This window comes from Glandiceps talaboti, chromosome 13 (genome assembly GCF_964340395.1).
Source record: "Glandiceps talaboti chromosome 13, keGlaTala1.1, whole genome shotgun sequence".
Taxonomy (NCBI): Eukaryota; Metazoa; Hemichordata; class Enteropneusta; family Spengelidae; genus Glandiceps; species Glandiceps talaboti.
Window position 1 is genome coordinate 22517814 of NC_135561.1, and position 18412 is coordinate 22536225.

Consider the following 18412-nt stretch of genomic DNA (forward strand, 5'->3'; position numbering starts at 1 on the left):
TATTTGCTTACCACCCTTAGCAGACACACTGGTAGGGAACCTGATAGATTTTATCTGCTTACCACCCTTAGCAGACACACTTATCACAGATTGTGTCTACATAGTTCTTCCTCTAGCTCTACACATATCAGTCCATAATTCATTTTGGAATTTAAAGAATTTTCATCAAAGAGTCACATATTTTGAGCTAATTTGTACATCAGTTTGTTTCGTTTTTTCCTTCAAAATATCCTATATTTTTTACCCAAGTGTAACCCCTTTTGATTTGCACAAATTCCCATTTAAGTAATGGTTTACCCCCCCCCCCCCCCCCAATTTTTTTTACACTGGGTTTCAAGGAACAAAAAACCCAAACTTATGTAAAACCATGGTAAGACTGGGTTCTAACAACTTCTTACTTTTGAATGTATTGGGCAATAACATCCTGTGACTTCATTGAGTATGTCCAATTACCATCCTCTTCTTTCTTGGTAAACCCAGGAACTTCTTTATTTCTTTTGTTGAACTTCAGATTCAGACCTACGTTTACTTTATATGTACCCATATCATTCCTACAAATAGAAAGAAAGTATCCCCCGGTAGTATTATCTAATGAAATGAGGAAGGTAACCCATGTACATGTACATAAACCATGGTGCACAGAAAGTTATGACACAGTAAAGGTAGTATGACATGGTGCACAGAAAGTTATGACACAGTAAAGGTAGTATGACATGGTGCACAGAAAGTTATGACACAGTAAAGGTAGTATGACATGGTGCACAGAAAGTTATGAAACAGTAAAGGTAGTATGACATGGTGCACAGAAAGTTATGAAACAGTAAAGGTAGTATGACATGGTGCACAGAAAGTTATGACACAGTGAAGGCAGTATGACATGGTGCACAGAAAGTTATGACACAGTGAAGGCAGTATGACATGGTGCACAGAAAGTTATGACACAGTAAAGGTAGTATGACATGGTGCACATAAAGTTATGACACAGTAAAGGTAGTATTGGTGCACAGAAAGTTATGACACAGTAAAGGTAGTATGATATGGTGCACAGACTGTTATGACACAGTAAAGGTAGTATGACATGGTGCACAGAAAGTTATGACACAGTGAAGGTAGTATGATATGGTGCACAGACTGTTATGACACAGTGAAGGTAGTATGACATGGTGCAAGGAAAGTTATGACACAGTGAAGGCAGTATGACATGGTGCACAGAAAGTTATGACACAGTAAAGGTAGTATGACATGGTGCACAGAAAGTTATGACACAGTGAAGGCAGTATGACATTGTGCACAGAAAGTTATGACACAGTAAAGGTAGTATGACATGGTGCACGGAAAGTTATGACACAGTAAAGGTAGTATGACATGGTGCACAGTAATTTACAACATATTGCCATTTCTGACATTTGTATGTTTTCTTATCAAAAACTTAGCACTCTCAGTGAAGTAAAATGTAGTACATGTATAATTGTAATTAATGTCATCATTACAGCATTTTTACCTTGAACCTCTCAGAATAAAGAATGTCCCTGTGATCCTGGACACTAGATGACTTGATATACCCAATCTCTGTGCCAACACATAACCTGGTTGATACCTTTCTTGTAATCTCTGTCAATCAAATAATTGAATCATATAATGTGTCACTTGTCAATCAAAATGTCATATTATGTCATCTGTCAATCAAAATGTAATGTCATCTGTCAATCAAAATATCATAAGTCATTTGTCAATCAAAATATATTATGTCATCTGTCAATCAAAATATCATATTATGTCATGTCACTCAAAATATTATAATCACCTGTCAATCAAAATATCAAATTATGTGTCATCTGTCAATCAAAATATTATAATGTCACCTGTCAATCAACAGATATTATGTGTCATCTGGCAATCCAAATATTATATTTTATGTCATCTGTCAATCAAAATATATTATGTCATCTGTCACTCAAAATATATTATGTCATCTGTCAATCACAATATCATCTGTCAATCAAAAGATCACATAACATGTTATCTGTCAAACAAAAATATCATATGTCATTCAACATATCATGGTTTGTTTTCAATTGTTTCAAATTTTAAGGAAATCCTCATAGGCCACACCCCCAACAAATTTGTCCAAGACTAATTTTCCTTTTTCTTTCTACTATTTAGAGTTGTGAAATGCATGGGTGGGGCTTATTTTGTAGTTCGTAATGATTGTTCATTCATATCATGATGTATTATTTCGATCAGACTGAATCCCTATTCAATATAACAACGTTGGACATTGTTCTGGCTAGGAACCATGACACTTGAATACACCCCTGTGTATTAGAGTACATTGTATCTTGTATGTCCAAGGTAAATTACTGTATCCACTGTTATTTGAATAGACCCCTGTGTATGGAGGTATATTGTATCTTCTACCTCCAAGGTAAATTACTGTATCCACTGTTATTTGAATAGACCCCTGTGTATGGAGGTACACTTTATCTTCTACTTCCAAGGTAAATTACTGTATTCACTGTTATTTGAATAGACCCCTGTGTATGGAGGTACATTGTATCTTCTACCTCCAAGGTAAATTACTGTATCCACTGTTATTTAAATAGACCCCTGTGTATGGAGGTACATTGTATCTTCTACCTCCAAGGTAAATTACTGTATCCACTGTTATTTAAATAGACCCCTGTGTATGGAGGTACATTGTATCTTCCCCCTCCAAGGTAAATCATTGTATCCTGACTTCTCTTATTTTCGCCATGACTGCTGTTTCTTCCCCCCCCCCCCCTTAAATTGTCCTCTCTCAAACTAAGCTTTACCAATGCCTGTGTCATTAGCTTATGGCTTCAAAAGAAATGTCCTGATTCCATGATTGGTGCAAATTATTCACTACTTATTGTTCATCATGGTAGAATTGATTTTTCCCAGCCAATGAACCGATGACAAATGACCCCAAATCTGCCAAAAACACAAAATTACACATGAACTTGGCATGAACAAATCTAAATGGGTACACCCAAGGGACATGCACATCAAAACAATCAAGAAATTTGAAATTCGGATTCAGAGAAGACGAAATATAGGAAAAGATGACAAATGATGGAAGACAGATGACATAGAATCAAGGTATAAAGCTATAAGCTCTGCTCAGCTGTCAAGGACAGCAGTGCTAAAAAAGCAAAGACATGCAGGGATATGAACTCAAAAGTGTCCACATCAAATGAAAGTATCTGATACAGTAGACACACAGCAAAGGGCTTGTAGGGAGTTTTCAAATGACATGGAGTTGATATGTACCACAACCCATACAGTCATGGAGTTGATATGTACCACAGCCCATACAGTCATGGAGTTGATATGTACCACAACCCATACAGTCATGGAGTTGATATGTACCACAACCCATACAGTCATGGAGTTGATATGTACCACAGCCCATACAGTCATGGAGTTGATATGTACCACAGCCCATACAGTCATGGAGTTGATATGTACCACAGCCCATACAGTCATGGTTTAAAGTGATATCAGCTAATACACCACTTGTCTATGTTGTATTATACTACAAAGAAAATGTCTAACTTACACCTTGTCTGTTGGCAATTTGATCTAAATTGGGTTCTGGTGGAATACTGAATGCTACTCTCACTCTTGGTTCTCCTTTTCTGTCAACTTCTAAGACCTGTGAAATAGATTAGAAACAAGTCACCATTAGACAAACTGATTTAGTATCTGAAATCTACATGTATCTACATCAAGTTATAAATTAGCATTGCAGAGTATAACCAAATTATGTTAAGTAAAGGGATGCATTGTGTATTGTGAATGTACCTCCTCTATTTCTTGTGTTTTGATTGGTCAACATCAGGTCACATGGCACTGATCATTTTTGAACTGTTCAGCACAAAGTAATTTCACTAGTCAAAAGTCTACTTTATAATTCAATGCCCGTGGATGTTGATGTCGTATGTGCATAGTTAAATGTTTTTCCAGACAGACAAATATTCTGTCATCAGCTAGAGGTGGAGTGGATGCCAGTGTTACATCAAAATCATTTTTATGCAATTTTTTGAAGACAATCTTAAATAGTGCCTCTGTGTCAAACTGAAGACTCTGAAATAACTCTGAAATAACAATTGATATATTCAAGACACATGGTTGATTAGATTGTTTCAGGATGACCTTGACTGACATCAAGTCAATGTAATTCCAATGGAGCTACATAAGTTCCTGAATATAACTGTCAGGCTGATATATGTGATGTAGAAAATGTTACTAAACATGAACACATTGACTGGTCTTACTTGTGTAGTATCATATGACAGGTAAATTGAGTCTGTGGATCACCTTAACACTGCTTCTAGGTTGACCATGTGAGAACAGTCAACTATATAAGATTTAACAGTACATTGAAGTATCTGCTTAACTTGGTCAAAGGTCAATTCAAGCTTACCTCTCCCATACATCCATAGTGTGGTGTTCCAAGCATGAAACAAACTGATTTGGCTGGAAAGAGTTCTTCTAGTGTTTTGAACTGAGTGAAGGATGGATCATATGCAGCAATATCCTGTGTGGGTAAAGACATTAACACTTTAGGGTCATTGTCAATCTTACATTCATACAGATCTATAGTGTAGACCTAGTAGGGTCATTGTAAATCTCAATTTAATGCAGATCTACAGAGTAGACCTAGTGGGGTCGTTGTAAATCTCAATTTAATACAGATCTATAGTGTAGACCTAATGTTAATCTTACCTTAACACAGATCTGCAGTGTAGACCTAATGTTAATCTTACCTTAACACAGTTCTGCAGTGTAGACCTAATGTTAATCTTACCGTAACACAGATCGGCAGTGTAGACCTAATGTTAATCTTACCTTAACACAGATCGGCAGTGTAGACCTAATGTTAATCTTACCTTAACACAGATCGGCAGTGTAGACCTAAGGGACCGGACAGAATTTACGGCAGGGGGTGGGCCTGGGGAGAAATTATCTCTGACTTGGTTTTTTTCCTGGCCCCCCCATCCACTGTGACCAAAATTTCACAGCCCCCCCTTTCAAAAGTATAAAAATTTCATGGCCCCCCCCCCAAAAAAAAAAAGAGAGAGAAAAAGTGCACAATATCCTGCCCCTTACAATAACTAAAAAGAGTACAATTTTTTTTGTTACTGTAGCACAACTGTAATATTTCTTTTGGTACTACTATTATGTTACTATTTCAGCCCAAACAACTTAGTAGTTGTAGAGGAAGTTTTTTAGAAAAAACAAAACAAAACAAAAAACATTTTGACTATACATTTTGTTTATTTCCCAACTAGACACCATAAGTAGTCATCACTTAATACCAAGGCATTTGATGTGGTGGTTTTAACTGTCATTCACTGATACATACATAGAAACACAGACACAGAGTAAACACACATTCACATGCGTGATTTGTGAAAAACTGGGACATTTGTGGGGAGTATCTAAGGACATCACATCACCTACATAGTGTATTCAAATATCTATTTATACTCATAACACAATAACTATCTAATGTCAGACATTTGTGATGTCATGAAGTGCTAGCAAACTAAGGATTTTATGCACACTGAGGTCTAACAAATATAGCTTTCACTTTCCTACACCAAATGCATTACCAATACACATGTAAATGTAAGACATTTGTGACTTTATGAAAGTGCAAAGAAATTCAGAATGTTGTGGAATACTTAGATGTAATCAATATGCTTTCAGTTCCAAAACCATACATATTTAAACCTATAGTGTCAGGCATTTGTGTCTTCATGATGGGGACAGCAAATTCAGAATTGTATTCAATACACTGTACAGTGATCAGATGAGTATTACTCACAGTTTTCTAAACCATTCACATTAAGCTTGAAGTGCAGTGTCAATGATGAATAGCCTTTGCAATACAATCCCTTTATTCATAATCTTGAATTTATATAAAGGCAAGTTTCCATGATCCAGCCAGTCTACCTGATCTAGTTTGAACAATAAGGGAACCATCCTGGTCTTTTTGATGGCTAGACTAATTTTATTCGCTGTCACTCTCACTGTCACTGTCACTGTCACTAGTACTTGATGTATCAGTGTCACTATCACTACGAATTTCTTCTAAAACAATATCTCCTTCTTCACTGTCACACAGGTCCTCTTCACTTTCATCACCTGTGTTCTTTTCAATCACTGACTTCTGTTGCTCTCTTGAAGTTCTTCTTAACACATCACATGTAACAGCTTTCAACTTGTCATCCTTCCTACCATGTATGTATTAGTTGCTGATATTTCAAGTACTTGTCTAATTCAGCAACCTGAAGAGAGCTTAACTTTCCATGCACAACTAAGTCAAGCCAATTATAGTCCTGGTACGGCTTGATTTTCTTCTCCTTTTTCTGACTTAACCTTGTACGCATTCTCATTTCTTAAACATTCTTTAGGTTTTGTAGGTGTTGAACATATGCTTCAATATGTTTGCAATCAACATAAAATAATTTTGAAAATTCTTTCACCTATTATTTGGTTGTCAATTCACCCTTTCTGAATTTCCTTGTGATATTTGACCTGGGTTGCCAACTTGCCAGTCATCTGCCTCTCTCTGCTTTCCTTCACTGTCAACAGTTTGACACTTATGAACTGGAAGATAGTGCATTGGACTGTCCGGGTCTGGTACAGGTTGTGGAATTCTTACTATCTCTGGTCCCAACCATGTATATTGACTAGAGTATTCATATACCTCTCCATTTCTTTAGTGCAAAGTCACTGATGAAAAAACACTTAACACCACGCAGACATCTAAATGCTTTACAATATTTAGTACAGATAGATGCATTTGATGATGCTGAGGAGGGAAATAGTTTAATTTCACTGGTTTTAGATAGAAAGAAAGACAAGTCTTGCCTCACATCTTCAGACTCTAGTGAGTCTGAGAGTGAAACTCAAGAATAGTGTCAAGGAAAGAAATAAAACACCTATCTAAATTAATCTGGCCAGACGTTTTTGTATTTACATTTTTCACCAAAAGGTCACTTTTTAATCACATAAATTACAGGTCCTATGCTAGTATATTACCATATATATATATATATATATATATATATATATATATATATATATATATATATATATATATATATATATATATATATATATATATATATATATATATATATATATATATATATGTATTCTTGATGGTAATTACACACTGAACCTGTTTCCACAGTGCTAAAAATGTATGTATGTATGTATACATATGTGTGTGTGTGTGTGTGTGTGTGTGTGTGTGTGTGTGTGTGTGTGAACAACTTGGAGTATATAAGAGTAATTCAGGGTGTATCAAATTAATCTTGAGTAGTGTTTTTATGCTTCACTAAATAGGTACATACAAACGTACACACTTCCATTTTAATACATAAATGAAAGTGTAGACATTCAATATTAAAGGCGATATCAAGTGCTATCTCATGCAATGCTAAATTTTCTAACATATTAATTTTTTTCAATGACAAAATATTTCGCGGCCCCCCCTTTCAAACCATGAGAATTTTCATGGCCCCCCCCTTCAAGCCTCCCATTTTTTTCATGGCCCCCCCAATTTCTCCCCAGGCCCCCCCCCTGCCGTAAATTCTGTCCGGTCCCTAATGTTAATCTTACCTTAACACAAATCTGCAGTGTAGACCTAATGTTAATCTTACCTTAACACAAATCGGCAGTGTAGACCTAATGTTAATCTTACCTTAACACAAATCTGCAGTGTAGACCTAATGTTAATCTTACCTTAACACAAATCTGCAGTGTAGACCTAATGTTAATCTTACCTTAACACAAATCTGCAGTGTAGACCTAATGTTAATCTTACCTTAACACAAATCGGCAGTGTAGACCTAATGTTAATCTTACCTTAACACAAATCTGCAGTGTAGACCTAATGTTAATCTTACCTTAACACAAATCTGCAGTGTAGACCTAATGTTAATCTTACCTTAACACAGATCTGCAATGCATAAGGTATAGGATGAAGTGTCCACTGTTTCTCTAATGTTATCATTCCATTGGCTCCACACACATACCTGTACAATAGGCAGTACACAAATGTTAGTTATTTACTAACATGTGATATATGTACTAAAATAATACTGCCAATGGCTTTGTAGCACAACTGTACAGTTTTTAAAAATTGTTTATCCATATGCTAGTCCATGCTAACAATAGCTGTTCATCTGCTGAATGACTATCCAGTTGCCTATCCAACCATGTTGCTATCTTTATGATGTATGCTATCATTTGGTTGTTGCTATGGGCGTGGTCCTGTTGTTAGATATATTTTCATACAATTTTGTATGTTTTTGTTCACTTCCTGATATTATTATTGCAATATAAGTGATCAGTTGGCTGTTGCTATGGGCGTGGTCATGGTTGCTAGGATATTTGCATACATTTTTTGAATGTTTACTCACTTGCCTACTAGATGATGTTGCGATCCCTATAGCACTACTGATTTTCTCAATTGGTTTTCACACTAGATTACTGTGTCTGTGTTGTCAGATGTGACTTGTCACTTAGTTTACACATTAGATTACTGTGTCTGTGTTGTCAGATGTGATTTGTCACTTGGTTTACACATTAGATTACTGTGTCTGTGTTGTCAGATGTGATTTGTCACTTGGTTTACACATTAGATTACTGTGTCTGTGTTGTCAGATGTGACTTGTCACTTAGTTTACACATTAGATTACTGTGTTTGTGTTGTCAGATGTGATTTGTCACTTGGTTTACACATTAGACTACTGTGTCTGTGTTTTCAGATGTGATTTGTCACTTAGTTTACACATTAGATTACTGTGTCTGTGTTGTCAGATGTGACTTGTCACTTAGTTTACACATTAGATTACTGTGTTTGTGTTGTCAGATGTGATTTGTCACTTGGTTTACACATTAGACTACTGTGTCTGTGTTTTCAGATGTGATTTGTCACTTAGTTTACACATTAGATTACTGTGTCTGTGTTGTCAGATGTGATTTGTCACTTGGTTTACACATTAGATTACTGTGTCTGTGTGTTCAGATGTGATTTGTCACTTGGTTTACACATTAGATTACTGTGTCTGTGTGTTCAGATGTGATTTGTCACTTAGTTTACACATTAGATTACTGTGTCTGTGTTGTCAGATGTGATTTGTCACTTAGTTTACACATTAGATTACTGTGTCTGTGTTGTCAGATGTGACTTGTCACTTAGTTTACACATTAGATTACTGTGTCTGTGTTGTCAGATGTGACTTGTCACTTAGTTTACACATTAGACTACTGTGTCTGTGTTGTCAGATGTGATTTGTCACTTAGTTTACACATTAGATTACTGTGTCTGTGTTGTCAGATGTGACTTGTCACTTAGTTTACACATTAGATTACTGTGTCTGTGTTGTCAGATGTGATTTGTCATATGAATTGACTGTCTAGTAAGAGTAATTGTATCATTCCTGGGTCACATATCAAATCATAGATCTCACATTTAATTTGACTTTCACTAAAAATATGACTGCCACTTAATAAAAAGTTAAATGAGCATCAAAAGTAAATTATGTGTGTATATTTAGTAGACACTAGAATGTATTACAGTTTTTGATTAACTATAAATGTGGTCACCATTCAATCAAGTTTGTACATGTCATGAAACAAAGTGAAATGCATATGTCCCATGTGATAAGTCACCTTTGTGCCAGATTTGAATGAAATCATGTTATTGCATGTCAGAGAAATTATGTATTATGGATGGATAGAGTCCAGTGAAATAGTCCCTCCTTCAACGAACAAGTCATTGAAAATGACATAGTCCCCACTATGATTGGGTTTTAAGGAACTGGCAGTTTATGTTGTCATTTTCAAACCTGGTTAATGTTGTTTGGCCTCATATGGTTGTTTTTGATATCACTATTCTGTTCAAGCATGTCTGAGTTATGACTTTGGACATGAAAACTGTGCCAACAAAATGGCTGTCAGCCATATCGGATTGTATCAAGATTGAAAATGGATATGCACATGTACATGTATCATGTCACAGAACACTGTGCTAAAACCCACTTTGAATGAGATCTGTTCAAGCATGTCTGAGTTATGACTTTGGACATGGAAAATTCACAAACAAAATGGCTGCCAGGAAGCCATATCGGATTGTATCATGACGAAAATGGATATGCACATATATGTCATAGAACACTGTGCTAATACCAACTTTGAATGAGATCTGTTCAAGCATGTCTGAGTTCTGGCTTTGGACATGGAAAATTTGGAAACAAAATGGCTGCCAGGCAGCCATATTGGATCGTATCATGACAACAATGAATATGCACATGTATGTCATATAACACTGTCCTAATAGTAACTTTGAATGAGATCTGTTCACGCATGTCTGAGTTACGGCTTTGGACAGGGAAAATTCACAAACAAAATGGCTGCTAGGCGGCCATATTGGATCGTATCATAAAACAAATTGACGTGCATATGTATGCTATAGTATGTTGCCCCTGTACCAAGTTTGAAAAAAATCGGTCCACGCATCTCCAAGAAACGGCTGCGGACGGACAGACGGACGCATGGACAGACGGAACCCAATCCATAAGTCCCTGTCCGGACTTTGTTCAGCGGGAACTAATTAATAAGCTTGTATCTATTATCTTACACTGCACCCAGTGGACATATACACTGTACATATACATGTAATAATAACTTATCATGTTAATAACCATTCTGAATAGGCTGGCTTTTCAGAACATGTTTTACAACTGTAGCATTCATACTGATCAGACTAAGTAAGGTGTGCATTTAACTACAAGGTTTCAACCTCTCACATCCATCAGACTAAGAAACAAACACTTACTTGCGTCCTGTCAACGGTTTGGCATACAAAACAACAAATGTTTGACCAATTATCACACCCTTCCTGTTTAGATAACTGTAAGAGATTTACATAAAAGAAACCATGTAAGGAAAGAGGATGAGGTAAAAAATAAAATTTGACAACTTGAAGGCTATTATCAATTTACAGAGTTCTAGTTGAAGTGTTACACTGAAATTGCAATGACATTTGATTGGACCTCCTCTTTGAGTGAAGTGCTTCGCTCATTTTTGGTCATTAGAGTTCTATTTGAAGTGTTACACTGTGATATTCGGTCACTAGAGTTCTAATTGAAGTGCTACACTGTGATATTTGGTCACTAGAGTTCTAATAGAAGTGTTACACTGTGATATTTGGTCACTAGACTCCTAATTGAAGTGTTACACTGTGATATTTGGTCACATAGAGTTCTAATTGAAGTGTTACACTGTGATATTTGGTCACTAGACTGTTTATCAGTAGAAACTGCATTTGATTAGACCATCTATTTAAGTGAAGTGTTCCACTGATTTTTGGTCACTAGAATTCTATTTGAAGTGTTACACTGTACTAATGGTGGTGATAAGAGTTTTGACTTACAATGTACATGTTCAAATATGATATTGTTTCACTATCATTCAACATTCAATTTGAAGTGTCAATTTTAGTACTCACTGTTCAATTTGAAGTGTCAATATTAGTACTCACTGTTCAATTTGAAGTGTCAATTTTAGTACTCACTGTTCAATTTGAAGTGTCAATTTTAGTACTCACTGTTCAATTTGAAGTGTCAATTTTAGTACTCACTGTTCAATTTGAAGTGTCAATTTTAGTACTCACTGTTGAATTTGAAGTGTCAATTTTATTACTCACTGTTCTATTTGAAGTGTCAATGTTAGTACTCACTGTTCTGTGATAGATTGTACTTCTTTTACCCAATTAGCAGCTTCACGATCTGATTGCTCAATACCTACTATTTCACCATTTCCACGGTAGGCCTGATCTCGACCACTACTTTCTTTTAGTTCATATCTGTTAAGATTGAAATCATAATATCAAGATCTGATTAAGTACCAGTAATATCAAAGAAAAATGGGGGAAAGTAATGGCAATTTTGAATGTTTTGACTCATATTTCGAACATAGCAGAACCAATGACGTACAAAAATGTAGGCATGTGTTGTCATGACATAAATGACATGGAATGACCAGGGTATAAATTCCATATTTCTTTGTTCAACTTGTCATGTGCATGGTATAAGGATAATATTAAGTAATACATGCATAACTGGACTGTGATGTATAACAGTGTATAGTGAATGTATAGCAGTGTATAGTGAATGTATAACAGTGTATAGTGAATGTATAACAGTGTATAGTGAATGTATAGCAGTGTATAGTGAATGTATAACAGTGTATAGTGAATGTATAACAGTGTATAGTGAATGTATAGCAGTGTATAGTGAATGTATAACAGTGTATAGTGAATGTATAACAGTGTATAGTGAATGTATAACAGTGTATAGTGAATGTATAACAGTGTATAGTGAATGTATAACAGTGTATAGTGAATGTGTAACTGGACTGTGAATGTGAATGTATAACTGGACTGTGAATGTATAACTGTACTGTGAATGTGAATGTATAACTGTGTATAGTGAATGTATAACTGTGTATAGTGAATGTATAACTGTACTGTGAATGTATAACTGTACTGTGAATGTATCACAGTGTATAGTGAATGTATCACAGTGTATAGTGAATGTATAACTGTGTATAGTGAATGTATAACTGTACTGTGAATGTGAATGTATAACTGGACTGCGGATGTATAACTGTACTGTGAATGTATAACAGTGTATAGTGAATGTATAACTGGACTGTGAATGTATAACTGTACTGTGAATGTATCACAGTGTATAGTGAATGTATAACAGTGTATAGTGAATGTATAACTGTACTGTGAATGTGAATGTATAACTGGACTGTGGATGTATAACTGTACTGTGAATGTATAACAGTGTATAGTGAATGTATAACTGGACTGTGAATGTATAATTGTACTGTGAATGTATCACAGTGTATAGTGAATGTATAACTGTGTATAGTGAATGTATAACAGTGTATAGTGAATGTATAACTGTACTGTGAATGTATCACAGTGTATAGTGAATGTATAACAGTGTATAGTGAATGTATAACTGTGTATAGTGAATGTATAACTGTACTGTGAATGTATAACTGTACTGTGAATGTTTCACAGAGTATAGTGAATGTATAACAGTGTATAGTGAATGTATAACTGGACTGTGAATGTAAAATTGTACTGTGAATGTATCACAGTGTATAGTGAATGTATATCAGTGTATAATGAATGTATAACTGTACTGTGAATGTATAACTGTACTGTGAATGTATCACAGTGTATAGTGAATGTATAACTGTGTATAGTGAATGTATAACTGGACTGTGAATGTATAATTGTACTGTGAATGTATCACAGTGTATAGTGAATGTATAACAGTGTATAATGAATGTATAACTGTGTATAGTGAATGTATAACTGGACTGTGAATGTATAATTGTACTGTGAATGTATCACAGTGTATAGTGAATGTATAACAGTGTATAATGAATGTATAACTGTACTGTGAATGTATAACTGTACTATGAATGTATCACAGTGTATAGTGAATGTATAACTGGACTGTGAATGTATAACAGTGTATAGTGAATGTATAACTGGACTGTGAATGTATAACTGTACTGTGAATGTGAATGTATCACAGTGTATAGTGAATGTATAACAGTGTATAATGAATGTATAACTGTACTGTGAATGTATAACTGTACTATGAATGTATCACAGTGTATAGTGAATGTATAACTGGACTGTGAATGTATAACTGTACTGTGAATGTGAATGTATAACTGGACTGTGAATGTATAACTGTACTGTGAATGTATCACAGTGTATAGTGAATGTATAACTGTGTATAGTGAATGTATAACTGGACTGTGAATGTATAATTGTACTGTGAATGTATCACAGTGCATAGTGAATGTATAACAGTGTATAATGAATGTATAACTGTACTGTGAATGTATAACTGTACTGTGAATGTATCACAGTGTATAGTGAATGTATAACTGTGTATAGTGAATGTATAACTGGACTGTGAATGTATCACAGTGTATAGTGAATGTATAACAGTGTATAATGAATGTATAACTGTGTATAGTGAATGTATAACTGGACTGTGAATGTATAACAGTGTATAGTGAATGTATAACTGTACTGTGAATGTATAACTGTACTGTGAATGTATAACAGTGTATAGTGAATGTATAACAGTGTATAGTGAATGTATAACTGTACTGTGAATGTATAACTGTACTGTGAATGTATAACAGTGTATAGTGAATGCATAACTGTACTGTGAATGTGATTGTATAACTGGACTATGAATGTATAACTGTACTGTGAATGTATCACAGTGTATAGTGAATGTATGACAGTGTATAGTGAATGTATAACTGTACTGTGAATGTATAACTGTACTGTGAATGTATAACAGTGTATAGTGAATGTATAACTGGACTATGAATGTATAACTGTACTGTGAATGTATAACTGGACTGTGAATGTATAACTGTGTATAGTGAATGTATAACTGGACTGCGGATGTATAACTGTACTGTGAATGTATAACAGTGTATAGTGAATGTATAACTGGACTGTGAATGTGAATGTATAACTGGACTGTGACAAAACTGATTATAATGATAAATATTTGTTTTCACCTGATTTCATCATCTGCCACTCCTGTAACCATAACTTCCTGTAAATGTGGCCAACCAGCAAACACGGTCTTGCCTAACAATTCTCTACACAGTCTGCCGATATCCTGATAGATAAAAATGTGAATAAAGAAAAAATAGTGCTTGCAAGTTATATGTAACTCTAGATTATGAAATATGAGATAGGAATAGGAATATAAGTAATGTATCAATATGTGACTATTTTACAATCACAACGTATGTTTATAGTTTTTGTAATGTTGTACAAAAATCTACAGTTTGAAGTCCCTAGTACATGTGCATGGTTGAGGATTGGCCAATACCCAGTACATGTACATGTTTGAGGATTGGCCAATACCCAGTACATGTACATGGTTGATGATTGGCCAATACCCAGTACATGTACATGGTTGATGATTGGCCAGTACCCAGTACATGTACATGGTTGATGATTGGCCAGTACCCAGTACATGTACATGGTTGATGATTGGCCAGTACCCAGTACATGTACATGGTTGATGATTGGCCAGTACCCAGTACATGTACATGGTTGATGATTGGCCAGTACCCAGTACATGTACATGGTTGATGATTGGCCAGTACCCAGTACATGTACATGGTTGATGATTGGCCAGTACCCAGTACATGTACATGGTTGATGATTGGCCAGTACCCAGTACATGTACATGGTTGATGATTGGCCAGTACCCAGTACATGTACATGGTTGATGATTGGCCAGTACCCAGTACATGTACATGGTTGATGATTGGCCAATACCCAGTACATGTACATGGTTGAGGATTGGCCAATACCCAGTACATGTACATGGTTGAGGTAGGAGTATTTATGCATGCTATTGGATATATACATGCATAAATCCCTGTGAGTACAAGTGGGCTAAAATAATCAAACAAACGTATAAGTCATCACAGAGAAGACACAGGGCAGCCCCCCCCCCTCCCCCCCCCTCCCCCCTCTTCTCCCTATTACTTTACTGCTATGTGACTATTATGGTAACTGTGATGGTTACTTACAGGTTCAGACTTGTCTTCTATTGTTAACATCATATTCTCACCACGACTGTTCATTTGGAACACTTTCACACCACACTTTTTCAGCCTTGCCTGCAAATATTAGTTTCTTTAAATGAAACAAACATCAACAAATACAAAAAATACAACATATACATGTACTTATCTACAATATTCTGACATCACAAATAATATTTGTCAAAATATTGAGATGAGTTTCTACAACACAAGATACGATTATTGATATAATTCAACGAAAGCTTGGTGAAAATAGTGGAAAGGTAAACACATAAACCCCTCTCTGTCCTTCCCAATATGTTGTCTGAATACCTCTCTTTTCCCTATTTGTACAACAAGGCTGTCAATTTACCTTTATGGAAGACTGGAGCAAACTTTGCATACTTCTCACACATTGAAATGTTGGAATTGATACAGCCTACTGTCTGTATTTGTTCCTAGTTGAATTAACAAATCTGATGATTGATATCACATAATATGACTTACAGAATGAGGGATGTGTTTCATAGTGGGGAATCCAGGATAGTAAACACCTTCTTTAGCACCTCTCAATAAACCCTTTCTCATTGTTTTAGGATCAATGCGGAATGCATCTAGTTTCACTTCTTCATATCTACCAACATAAAGAGTAAAAGACAGAAATGTAAATACAATTGAGATCATTATAATAGTTTTATACAAACTATAGTCTACACAAAATCATTATTATGAATGTTTATCAACTTTACCATCTCTGTTGTTACCTTGTCTATGATACAGCTGTTGCTATGGGCACAGTCGTGTTGCTAACATCATTATAATGAATGTTTATCAACTTACCTATCCATCTCTGTTGTTACCTTGTCTATGATACAGCTGTTGCTATGGGCAGTCTTGTTGCTAACATCATTATAATGAATGTTTATCAACTTACATATCCATCTCTGTTGTTACCTTGTCTATGATACAGCTGTTGCTATGGGCACAGTCTTATTGCTAACCATGTATATATTCACTTTATGAACATTTATCCATTCTCTTTATATCTCCATTGTTATCTTTGCAATGATATGCACTATTATTTGCCTCTTGCTATGGTTGTGGCCTTGTTGCTAGTCAAATATGTTTCCATTTTTTGGCTGTTTATCCATTTACCTATCAACCCTTCTTATCTTTGTAGTACATACTATCATATGGATATTGTGTTCATTTAAAAAAAAATACTTATACACCTGTCTATCCTTCCCCATTATCAGCTTTGCAATATAAACCATATCACTGGTGCTATGGACATGGGCTTGTTTATAAGCATATTTGCATACATTTTCCAAATGTCCAATCACTTGCCTAACCAATAACATTTTAGCTTTTCAAACTGCTCTGGCATATGGTTATTACTAGAGACATAGTCATGGTTGCTAGGGCTAATTGTGTAATATGTCTTGTGTATCCTCTACAGATTGACATCTCTGGAAATAACACCACAACTTTCAGTATCATCCAATCAGTAGAGATATAACTTTTTGATCAAAATTCAAATTAATTTTTTAGACCTAATTTGCATATTGTTGATGGGATTATCATGTGATGAACAACTGTTCATCTTCAAATGCCTAAAAACATCCCAACCAAATTTCAGATTAATAAGCATTGTAGTTTTCGCATTTACATGTTTAAAATAAAATGTGTATATTTTGACCCAAATCATACACCTATGGTGAGATCATTTTCATTTGAACAATTTCTCATCTAAACAACCTAAGTAATGTCCCTACTGAGTGCTGTTTTTGACTTCAGTTCACACACACACACACACACACACACGCACGCATGCACAACACACATACGTACGCATGCACAACACACATACGTACGCATGCATGCACATATGCGCACATACACACACACACACACACACACACACACACACAAAACACACACTAAGACTCAATATATGCAGTATTTCACTATTCCTACAGCGTGACTAAACATAAGTTCAGTTGTATTAAAAATGAAAATAGGTTCAATAAAAGCACCAATGGTGTTGTAGCACAACTGTTCAGAGCAAACTTTTATTTTCTATTATCATTATGTGGTCTTGATGCTAGGTATATTGCTATACTACATTTTTTAAAGATTTATTTCCATGCCTACGGTCCCTACCCATCCATGGTGTTATATCTACAATGATTTAATGAGATCAACAAAACTATAAAACTACTGCCTCCTTTACAAAATAACAGTACATTATAATCTGCCAATGCTGAAAATCTAACTCAAAGCATCATGTTTTTTAGCCCTAATTTGCATATCACTAATGTTAACTAGAAATGACGTTACATAGACTGTACTTTGTGTAAAACTATCATCTTAGTTGTAATATATTATACATGAATTTACCATGTAGTGATACCTCTATGTACATGTATAGCAAATAAACAATGTCTGCCTGTCAGTCAGGGTTTCTGACATCTTATGGTCTGTCGCTCTTTGTATGTCTGCTGTCCACTGTCTATTTGTCTACCAAGATTGTCTATATGTCTGTCTGTCACCTAATGTCTATGTCTGTCTGTCACCCAATGTCTATGTCTGTCTGTCACCTAATGTCTATGTCTGTCTGTCACCTAATGTCTATGTCTGTCTGTCACCTAATGTCTATGTCTGTCTGTCACCTAATGTCTATGTCTGTCTGTCACCTAATGTC

General features: G+C 35.3%; 1 protein-coding gene across 5 annotated transcripts in view; it reads right to left on the bottom strand.

The window, feature by feature from the left end:
- Positions 1–18412, bottom strand: part of LOC144444525 (5'-3' exoribonuclease 1-like) — a 122429-nt gene that overhangs the window by 62533 nt on the left and 41484 nt on the right. For all 5 annotated transcript variants that reach the window (XR_013481853.1, XR_013481854.1, XR_013481851.1 and 2 more), the window contains exons 16-25: positions 16216–16342; positions 15715–15804; positions 14683–14786; positions 11786–11911; positions 10883–10957; positions 7988–8075; positions 4448–4561; positions 3581–3676; positions 1502–1611; positions 399–551 (exon numbers count right to left, since the gene is read on the bottom strand). Coding sequence is in view for 1 of the 5 variants with exons in the window: in XM_078133968.1 (XP_077990094.1) it covers positions 399–551; positions 1502–1611; positions 3581–3676; positions 4448–4561; positions 7988–8075; positions 10883–10957; positions 11786–11911; positions 14683–14786; positions 15715–15804; positions 16216–16342 (1083 nt within the window). In the remaining 4 variants the exon portion in view is untranslated. The remainder of the gene's footprint in view (positions 1–398; positions 552–1501; positions 1612–3580; positions 3677–4447; positions 4562–7987; positions 8076–10882; positions 10958–11785; positions 11912–14682; positions 14787–15714; positions 15805–16215; positions 16343–18412) is intronic.